Source organism: Vollenhovia emeryi, unplaced genomic scaffold (genome assembly GCF_000949405.1).
Source record: "Vollenhovia emeryi isolate VEMERY1.0 unplaced genomic scaffold, V.emery_V1.0 DF939174.1, whole genome shotgun sequence".
NCBI classification, from domain to species: domain Eukaryota; kingdom Metazoa; phylum Arthropoda; class Insecta; order Hymenoptera; family Formicidae; genus Vollenhovia; species Vollenhovia emeryi.
In genome coordinates, this window is record NW_011967192.1 from 596378 (window position 1) to 607483 (window position 11106).

The 11106-nt window shown below is 40.5% G+C and overlaps 1 protein-coding gene across 2 annotated transcripts in view; it reads right to left on the reverse strand.

Annotated features, from left to right (window-relative positions):
* LOC105563576 (homeobox protein Hox-A1-like) overlaps positions 1-10448 on the reverse strand; it is a 16592-nt gene extending 6144 nt beyond the window's left edge. Inside the window, exons 1-2 of one of the 2 annotated variants that reach the window (XM_012015273.1) lie at positions 9030-10448; positions 8591-8849 (exon numbers count right to left, since the gene is read on the reverse strand). In XM_012015273.1, the coding sequence (XP_011870663.1) occupies positions 8591-8849; positions 9030-9551 (781 nt within the window). In that variant the 5' untranslated portion in view covers positions 9552-10448. Of the gene's footprint in view, positions 1-8590 lie in introns of both variants that reach the window. The other variant, XM_012015272.1, reaches the window with a different exon arrangement.
* Between the last annotated feature and the right edge of the window lie 658 nt (positions 10449-11106).

Below are 11106 nucleotides of genomic sequence, written 5' to 3' on the forward strand. Positions count from 1 at the left end.
GAGAGAGAGAGGGGGGGGGGGGGGAGACAGACATATCCTATTGTGTTTCTCTCTCGCTTCAGAGCGCCTGTTGGCGTTAAGGGGGTAACCACTTAATGTAATCGTGGCACAGTGTTTCCGAAATCATTACGAAATCCTTACGAAATGTCCATGTAATTGTCTTGTCTTCATTTTCAAGTTTCTTCACTTGTTAGACAATAAACATTAGCTTTAGACAGTAACAACAATAAACAACAATAGAATTTAATAAGCTACAAGTTTTTAAAGGACATTGCAGCTTAAAGTGTATCGATTACAAAACGTGTATATTGTATATTGTAATCGATAAACTTTAAGCTGCAATGTCATTAAAAAATTTGTAACTTATTAAATTCCTTGAAAAGGACCACAACCATCATGGGCAAAACGACGGATTTTAATAAATAAACCATCTGCCAGCCCCTAAAGTCGTCTAATAATTCTTTTTATCGTTAATTAACTATTGGCAATTCTTTCGTTGTTATTCAAGAAAAGTGTCAAATCTCTGAAGATCTGTTGAATTTTACAATTGGATCTCATGAGATATAATCAGATATTACATGATTAAGACATGTACAATGAGATATTTTCATTTTTTTCCCGGGTACCTAAACGAATACTACAAACTTAACTGAAATTACTTCTACAATCAAATACTTATTAATAAACTTAAAAAAACATCACATGCCTCAATAGTCGAATTGAGTGTAGGGTGGTCCAGGTTCAAACCCTGGCTGAGGTAATATTTTTCGCAATAAAACACGGACGTTGTTAATTATTGCTGACGACATTAAAGAATATTCTTATTAGTTAAAAAAAAATGTTTTGAGAAAATCTAACAGCTCTTTGAGACCTAACGGCGTCACGTATGTTTAAACGTGCATATAAGAAAATTATTTGTAATTAAATAAGATCGTATGAAATGAAATGAAATGGCGGGACAGCATTTTAGCTAGTGGTTACCCCCTTGGCTGGCGTGAACGCGCGTGACGTTCATTGTCAGTCCATTCTATACGAGTATGGATCGACGGTTAAAATCCTGCGACTCGCTCGGAGTCGTAATTCACGATTACGTGTCGCTATTTCGAGCCACACAATTAAATTTCCCGAGCCATCTGACCGGCCGAAGAATTTTCTCAGAGATAACACTTATCTCCGCCGCGAGCTTATCGCGAGAACTGACAAAACGATTTCGTCGGCACAGTTCCTTTCACTCGCAACCCCATGTCAGTCATTGTCATGCCCCGACGGCCGCGTTGATTTCAGCATTATGATAGGTAATATCCTGAGTCACAGTCGCGTACGAAAAAGCAATGTTGTGTATCATATAACGGCGTAAGTGTGGAAGGGCTGCGTGCAGCACGTTCGACACTCGCACTCCGGGTTCCCCCGCGTTCGCACCCGTCCGCGTGCGTATGCGTGTGCGTACGTGTGCGCTCGTGAGTACGCCCGAGGCATTTCCCGGTGAAATTAGGCTCAGCACGACACCTCGTGGGGGTGTCTTTGATAAGTTTCGCGCGCTTTCTTTGCAGCAACCCACCCCGAGCCGCGGCACAGGTGCCGTCGAGCCCCGGGGGCGAAGAGTGTTGCCCCGCGGTGCTCTTCACTTAAATCGCGATTTCGCGGCCCGATAAGTTTAAAAAATCCCCATAGATTAGTCGCGAAACTTGATCATTTCATCCCACTCGCCTGGAACTCCGCTAAACTCAGAAGCTATTATCAATCCTCGCGAGATAACAGTCAATTATTAAGCCCGGGCGAAAATCGTTAATAGCTGAGCGTACGAAGAAGAGTACTTATCGAGCTCGTAATAGCACCCTGCTCGCGGCTAAAAGTAACGTGTAAATACCGTCTACGGCAATTGAGCCGCGTGAAGGCAGATTACACGGCCAGCCGGCGCGGCGGTGCGGCGCGCGGAGCGGCGCGGCGCGGCGCGGAAATGAAAATCACCGTGAGGCGAGACACGTGGACAGCGTCGGCGGCGGTTGTCGGAGTCCGGCCGAGCGGATCTGTCGGGCCGCGCTCGGACAGGAGTAAAGCGGTGGCAGCCAGCGCTGCCGGCGCGTTGAAGGGGCAGAGGGGAGGGTCGGCCAGAGGAGGGTCAGTTGCTGCCAGGGTTGTGTTGCGGGATCCGGGGTTGCCGGGTTCGGCGGGTGGCAGCCCGGGTGGAAACACGCGAACGATCCTCTGATCCCCTCGCGAGATATCGGGCCACTCACTCACGCGTCCGCCGGCGACCCTTGCGGAGCGGCGCGCAACATGCCCAGCCAGTTGTTCGACTCTACCCACAATCTCTGCTCTCTCTCTCTCTCTCTCTCTCTTTCTCGCCTTTTCTCTCTTTCTCCCCCTTGCTCGACTTTCCTTCCTTTTTCTCCCTCGATCATGCCCTCCTTCGAGTTTATCTCGCTTCCTTTCCCGTTTATCCAACGCGTCTCTCTATCCTCGCAGCCCGAGTTCCCCGTGCTCTTTTTCTGTTTCTACGTATCCTTGTTCCTCCGTTCGTCGTCCCTCCTTTCACTTTCTCCTTCTATCGTACGTTTTATTCCCTTCGCTATCGTCCTCCCGGTCTCTCCCAAGTTCAGGGCTGGCGTGCACGACCGGCGACGCCCCGTTTTGCGGTTTAAGACTCCCGCGGGATAACTTGATCACCGATTTTCGCGAGATTTTACATTCGGCGGGCGCACTTATTGCATCTGCCGGGATAATTCGGACCTTGCCGGCCAGCCAATTCTTGCGTTCGTGCGAGCGTACGGTCACGAAGCATTTTTGTTTATCAATCGATAAGGCGGCACGCAGTACCTTGTTTATGCACAAGTAATATATATTGCGACAGAGCTCGTAAGGAAATCTCTCGTGACTACGAAAATCTAACGTAACGAGTATCTGTGCTTTCCTGAATATTTATAAGAGTCCGATAAACTGTTTTGCGGAGTAACGAAATGTCAACGAATGTGTCCCCTCCATTTTGCTTTAATTAAAACGCAACGTGTGCCATACGTCGCAATCTTTCCTCATTTTCTTTATATACTACATAAACACGGATGTGTTTGATTACATCAAAGTGCATGAAGAAAACGTGAGGAAGCCAACGAGCGAGTTTTAGCCTCGCCCGTAATGCCGCCCCTGCATATATTCGGTCAGGGCGTCGATAGCGACATGCATATTTTAAGTGAGCCTAAAAGGTGATAGTCTTCGAGGAAACAGGGTAACACCGAAAGTGGGAAGTAATCCATGAAGAGTTCCCGATAAATGTTATTTATTTCGTATTTGCTGTGAGCAAAGATAAACGCCGAGATACTCCTCTTCTTTATTTCGCCATTCTCCGCTGCCGGCATTACAGAAAAGGGATCTTTTCTTCATTGCAAAATGTTAAATACTTTACGCGGACATGACGATCATTTCTTATTACCCGAAACACACATATAAATGATTTCTTATTATATTTAACGTACAGCCCAGATAGCGAAAGACACTCCTATGAACATTTGAAGAATGTTCCTCAAGAATATTTCGATATTCCATAAGTCATTCTTATTTATCTTATCCCCCATGAAAAAGTATATATCTCAAAATATATAATATATCAATACTTATACGTTAATATATGTAAACGTATATATAAAATATAAGAATGCATATAACTAATTAAATCATTTTTTGCCGCATGTGATATAGAAGAAATATAAGAAAATACTATACATTTACATAAAATATGCAAAATATATTTAATAAGATAAAACAAGATAAAGTAATGCCCACGGGGCATTAGTGGGCATTGGTGTACAAGATTTTGGTCACACAGCGGTTTTTCCCTCATGCCTGCATATATAAAATTAAATAGAATAATCTATCGAATATAGCGTGTCGGTTATACACGGTATGATCACAGGTTTCACTGCCTTTTGCACGAGATAAGTGTATTACACAATAAACAGTGTGCGATACATAAACTCGATGAACATTAAAAAGATTTTTGTGACCGAATATTCCAAAGACATTCTCGACGAATATTCTAAAAACGTTCTTCTTTGTTATGAATATACGATTTATAACTGTAATGAACTATATTTATAGAATATTCGATTGGAATATTCTGAAATTAAGAATATTTGCACCCCAGAAGAATATTCATAGAACTATGTGCGCTATCTGGGAGACTACGTGATTTTCATTGTAGTCAATGGGAATTAAACTGACTTTTCGCTGTGAAATTTGTAATAAACCGCCACATTTAACACTATATGGATTTATGTAAATCCATTTGGAATCTATTGTTGAAGTGGTTTTATTTAATCTATACGATGCAAGATATGTTATAAAACACGTTTGAAAACACAGCTTTGCAGCTATATCGACCTTATAATCGGCACGAGTATTATGCTGCTCGCTAAGGTTGAATGACAGCGTAGGAACTGCTATACCAGTGGACACAACTGTTAAAAGTTGATACTGTCTAATGACAAGAACGTAACGAAGAAAAAAAACATTTCTATCTTTCATCGATAATAAATTATGTAGTAGGGGATCATATTGTAATATTAAATATTACAAATGTTTCATCGCGATATTTGTGTTTCTCGTAATTGCTAAGACGCTAAGGCACTGTTGATAAGCCGAGGTTTTCGAGTGAAATTCTCCATTTCTTAGCCCGACAAAGATATGGAATTATTACTGCTATGTTACGAGGGGACGTTCGTTTGTCTCGTTTTTCTCCGCGCGGTATTGCCAATCCCGCTATTGAGTATAGAGAGAAGAAATCGAGTTTAGTATGATAGATTGGGCGGGTTGACAGCATCACGACGGTCTTTCCGTCTCCTGTCTCGCTCCAATCTTGACTAAGGGTGGTCCGCACCGGGCGCGTCCCCATAGAGACCCTCTATTCCGGACCCTCTGAAGCACGTTATGGAAGCAGGCAGGGAAAAAGGAGCGCTATTGTAAGTCCTCGGCCAACCAAAAAAGTTAACCAACCAAAATCTAGCGAAATCGCCCCACTGCTCCGCTCCGCCCATCTCGTTATTTCTTTCGAGTTTTCTCGTTGTAACGTATTCGCGGTGTACTCGCCCAGCTCTAACTGCGTTCAATTAATTGTAACGCATTTGAAAATAACTTCCGTCCTTCCTAGTGACGCACGATTATTACTAGAGGAAAGTCCTCTATTAGGTGATAGGCTTCTAATATGAGACAGCAGGTTGTCAACATACAAGTTAATTACAAATCTTTCATCGCAACGAGTACGCGATCAATTTTCCTCTAAACGGATTTCACTCCAAGCAATACATTCACGATGAAACCAATAGATGATTTATTAATTTAGCACAAAACTCTGCTATCTCATATTAGGAGCTTATCTCATAATAGGGGACTTTCTTCTACATATAATTTGATAATATACGATATTATGTATCTTATTGGCTATTTAAATATCACTTCTATTATTTCTTTTCTAACCTCGCAACGTGTTTTGTATTGATACTATATTATTTATTATACAGTAAGTAGTTGCCATGAAAGAGCTTACAGAATATATTCTAAAAACTTTCAATTGCATGTAGCGAAGTAGCTACTGAAAATATACTTGTAGCAAAATCGTGATAAAAGACTCGTCGAAGAAAATTGAATTGTACTCAGTGTATCAAAAACATCAAGATGTAGCGGCAGGAGTAAAAACGAGAGGGGTTAAACGAGGGTGACAAAGTTTCATTTCGGTTTGCATGCTTTGCTGCAATAAACGTCAGTCCCTTTAGTGCCTACGATGGCGTTATTAATTCGATTATAATGAGCTATTAAGTGAAACGCTGGTAATTCCGACAAGCTCCATCCAACGACTAGGCTCACACTCACTCTCTGAGTTAGGAGATTGCGGGGAGCACCACGGCCGTTAAGCAAATTAGTGTGAAGTTAGGGGAACTGTTCCGGCCTTTTTAGGCATTATTTTCAATGAACCGCGCTACGTCACTTTCACGGTCATCAATTCGACGTCAGCGCAATAGATACGTGCACATTTTCGCGAGAGTTTGTTTGTCAAAATGTCAGTTATAAAAATTATACATACAATACACACAAACACATATATCATATATATAAATGATTATATATATATAATCATTTTTTATTAATAACGTAAAGAATTATTTTAGTACATGATTAACCAATGTAGAAAAATTGTTAAACAACGCTAACTGGCAAATTCTAATTAAAGAAATTTATTGCGGAAAATATTACCTCAGCCAGGGTTCAATTTTTTAATTAAGTTGTCAAACTGCTCGCGAGCATATCTATTGACTAAATTTCGAATTGGTTTACTCGCAATGAAATTACTCACGCATCAATATCCTTTTTAAATTATAAGCAATTAAAACTAAAGAACTTTTTGCGAATTAAGTTATATTGATTTAATTATATTATGTAATTATTAAAGATTCGTGTAATTATGTTGTTTATACACATTTTACTTAACGAACGATGGAACGGACGATATTAATTAGAGCTTCGTGGTTCCATGCGATAATGTTTATTGCAAAATAGATAATATGCAATAAACAAGGAAATACAAACAAGTGTATTTTCCTCGTGCAAGTACAAGTAGACTTATTTAATAAATTTATTATCTTATCATTGCTAAGAATTAATCTGATAAATTAAAGTAATAAGGTGGTTTTATTTAATCGAAAATCTTATCGTAATCTGTTAATGTTCTGTTACTATTGCATGTACAATATAAATTTGATATGTCACATATATGTAAAGATTGCGATAAAAACTGTACAGTACCAATATTAAAAAATACGTTTGTAATCGTCTTATCACGATACATGCGTAATATCTTTGTTAGAAAAGTTTCTATCAAGGTCAGTTAATTTATTAAACGATATTAATTTATTGCAAGTTCAATTTATAATAAATTTTATCTAGATATACAAAAAATTATCTTTTATTCTTAGAATATTGGATAAATAAATAAATCTTACGATTAGACAAATATTCGATCCAAATAGACACGGCAGTAAAATGTAGTTATTTAAAACCATATTGTGTTATATTGTAAATGTGTAATTATTTAAGTAAAAGCGTATTTTGATGCAATTAATTTAAGATACTAATTTGCATATAATAATAAATTATTTTGGAATTATAAATAAGCGTATAAATCTTTACGTAATTTATGATAGTAGTGAAAGATGTTTTTCGATGTGAATATTTTCTATTATTCGTTTCATGAATGCAATCTTATCTATTAAGATAGTCTGTCATAGGTGTAACCGACAGTCAAATTGTAAGGTAAGATATCATGCGTGCTGATAAGTTTTCGTTACAAATTTCTTGAAAAACAGTATTTATCTCAGAATTCATGTACACTTCGGCTTCATGTATGATATTACGAGTCTGTTATTATAAACTCATTTGCTATTCATTTATTATGATTTTATTTACGATAAAAGTGTAATTACGTGAATTAAAAAAAGTGCATTTACAATAAATAAGAGTTAAAAATGGTCGAAACGACCATTGTTTGATAAACTTAATTCACATTAAGTTTAACAAATTGAATTTAATTTCCTGGAGTTAAAGACTTTATTTATGTAAATATTATCTTGAAACAGTAAGATAATGGATAATCGATAGAGGAAAATCGATAAAAAGTACGGTAGCAAATCGTAGACTAATGACAGTAAGGTTTTATAAGGCCAGTATTATTGGGTGGTGCGCGTATGATTAATGATTATGGCAAACCGAGATTACATGTCGCACTTTATTAATTCTCGTACATACAGATTGTTTGAAAGTCACTGACTTGGCGATTACGGAATAGCACGTCACATTTTGTCTTTGACAAACTGTCCGCCTTGTTTGTCAATCTTAATTGAAGACTATCTACGTAAAAATTGTTGATCTTCTATCAAATGCTACTTTACGAAGTAATACTTTGACGTATTGAATTTATGTAATGTGTCTTCAACAAGGCACGATTGGATCAAATTGTGCTTCCAGGAACTGAGATTGCTTTGTCAGCAAACGCAGCGAATAAACGTATTCTAAGAGCTTTTCAATGGTCAAGAAATGAAGGATTATTTAAATGTAGGGTCATACGCAATACTTTATGAGAATGTAATATTTGTTAGATGTAAAATGCATCATAAAACGTTTATACACACAAAATGTAATAAGGATTTAAATAAATAATAGCATAAATTGCACTAACATATTTTTCTATTTTCGAAAGTGACAAAAATTTTTTATCAGCAATATCAATTAGAGCGAAGATTACGATTTTTAATATTCATGATAGTATTAGAGATGGCCAAATTAAATCGAATTCCCAGGACGATATAATTTTGAAAACGGTGGCGCCGCTATTCAGCAATGACAGTTTCTTAAATAACGAGGCCGCGAGAGACAAGACAGCCATGATTCTGCATCTTCGTACTCGAAGCTAATCAAGCGATGAACGAGGTTTAACGAATGGCTACCGGATCGCGCCCACAGAATACCTAATTTCACGCTAGTTTGCTCGCTGCACATAGGCGTCGACTTGACCGGAAATTTAAGGCAAGTATGAATAGTGGCCACTTACCGACTGGCTTCGGTACGTTTCTCTTGACCTGCATCCACTTGTACGTAGGTACTTGCGCCTGTTGTTGCTGCTGCTGCTGCTGCTGTTGCTGCTGCGAATGATGCGCGTGCGAATGCTGCTGCTGATGATGGTGCCCGTGCTGATGGGGATGCTGAAGGTGACTGGACTGCTGCAAAATGTGATAAGTAGCTGTGTCCGAGCTCTCCTCTTTGTAATGTCCCGGCGGGTGCGTGGAGAACTCGCTTTGCTGAATCTGCGTCTGATAATGCAAAGATTCGTCCGAGGAGGACAGTTGATGAAGATAATTCGAGGTCCCGGCGACTGCTATTGGATAATCGGGTTCGTGGTGGTGATGATGATGGTGGTGATGGTGATGACTAGAGGATTGATGGTGGAGTTGCTGATCGTGTTCCGTTCTTGGATGACTAGTTGAGGGTACCGTGGTTTGATGGAGGCTGCTACCGCCGGCTGGATGATGGTGATGATGATGATGATGAGGATCCTCTCGGTAAGCAGCCTGTTGAACGTGGTAACTTTGATGCGGATCCACCGGGGCTACTGCGTGTTGCTGTTGATTCGAGTACGACGAGGACGACGCGTAATCCAGATTGGTGTAGCTCAGACCATTCTCCGAGGAGATTATCGCCGTGGTAGAGCCGTTCTCGTGGAGAACGGCGCCCGTCGGGGAGTAGAAGCCTTGAGGCGGCGTACTGGACGACGTGCCTGAATCAGCGGTTAGGAAACTCTCGGAAGACGATGAAGAATATGGCGCCACTGCAGTCTGGGGGTAGTAATGAGTTGGAGCTACCTCCGGGGACGGCGGCACAGACACGTGACCGCCGACGGATGACGGCTGGTGATGGTGATGATGGTGATGATTTCCTTGACCCGAGAACACATAGTTAGGATATGAGTCAGGTTTGCCATAGGTCCCGTACATGCCCATGTCCATCATCATCATCCTCGTAACGGAGAGACGAATCAATTGACCACCCACTGTTTCGGCAACTCCGATGCGTACTGTCCAAGTGGAAACGAGAGAGATGATTTACATCATGGCTAAAATTGTACACTGCTCTCTAAACTCATCATTTCAACATCGCGTATGCAAATTTACAATCCCTTAGTATTATATAAATAGACACGAAAGAAGGGACATTTAAATTTGTCCCGCTAAACGAGTTCACGAGAAGCACAGAATTAATCAATACTCGGCAAGATCTCGAACGAAAGTCTTAAACGGAGCAATAAATGTCCACAGGTTGCACAAAATGTAAAATCACAGAAGCAACTAATTGCAAGTATTAAATCTTCGAGTTGTCACAAGTGTGCACTATAATATCACGCGGAAGGTATGCGGTAGCTTTGTAAAATTTTGCTTTGTAAAATTTGATATGCTCCGAAAGTGAGCGGTTTACAGTCCTCGGAGAACAGCTAACAACGACGCCAATCCGCGGGCACTGCGAAACGTTAACCGTCGTCCACGAAAATAATCCGCGCGGACACTCGTGCAGTCGAACCGTCCAACATGGGCCGTTGGAGTGGACTGGTGAGGTGGACTAGCGTAGCGGAAAGCTGCACACAGGTGAGACTGACCCGCAGTGGTCTGGCGTGTTTCAGTCTTCCTTCTCTCTCTCTCTCGCTTGGGCGTATCGTCCAGACGTAGAGTGGAGGTATTGCGCTGCGTAAGGTTAGTTCCAGGGGGGAGTCTCCATTATCGAAGGGCGGTACTTTGGCGTAGTCACGTGATGGCGATTGGGCGGCGCCAACCAATCATGGGCGAGTCTGCGCGCCCCGAGTCCACTGCCTCATGATGGATCACCAGTGTGAATTTTATTTTTCGTTCCTTCTTTTTATCTGGCACGCTGCAGTTGACACTTATCGTCGCGGGTAGGAGTCGGGTATTATATCTCGGTACCCACCTTCTATGCTATCCAGAGGCAAGCAACCTCCGCCCTTCTATCCCTTGGATAGGTTGTTTTGTGCCTTCTGCCTTTTTTTCCTTCCACGCTCTTGACGGGTCTTTCTATGTACTTGCGTGTCTCGCTCGCCTCGAGGTATCAAGGTACCAACATCCTGCGTTTTTATTATAACTTGACGGTTGATAGTTTAATTATAGTTGATCCACTGTGTACATAATCAATTCAATTTTATTAAATACGTTAAAACCTTGAAAATCGAGTTGTTAGTCGACAACTAAATTTATGGCCGTCGTATTATTTTCTAAATACAGATTTTTAATGAGAGAAATACAAATTTATAATATAATTATGGAGTAAGTGAAATACATTAGCAGATAGTTTTCGTGTAGACAGGTAATGTCCAAAAAAAAATGAAGATAGATAATTTAATTTGGTAGCTGTGTCACGCTAATAAATAAGAAAGATATTTCGGTCACAGGCGCGCGACGCACGAAACAATTTGTGACTTTTCAGACTACTAGGATATTCATCATCTTCACGTCGTCGAAACCCTGACATGACAATACACTACTTCTAAAGGTAACGAAGGACTAG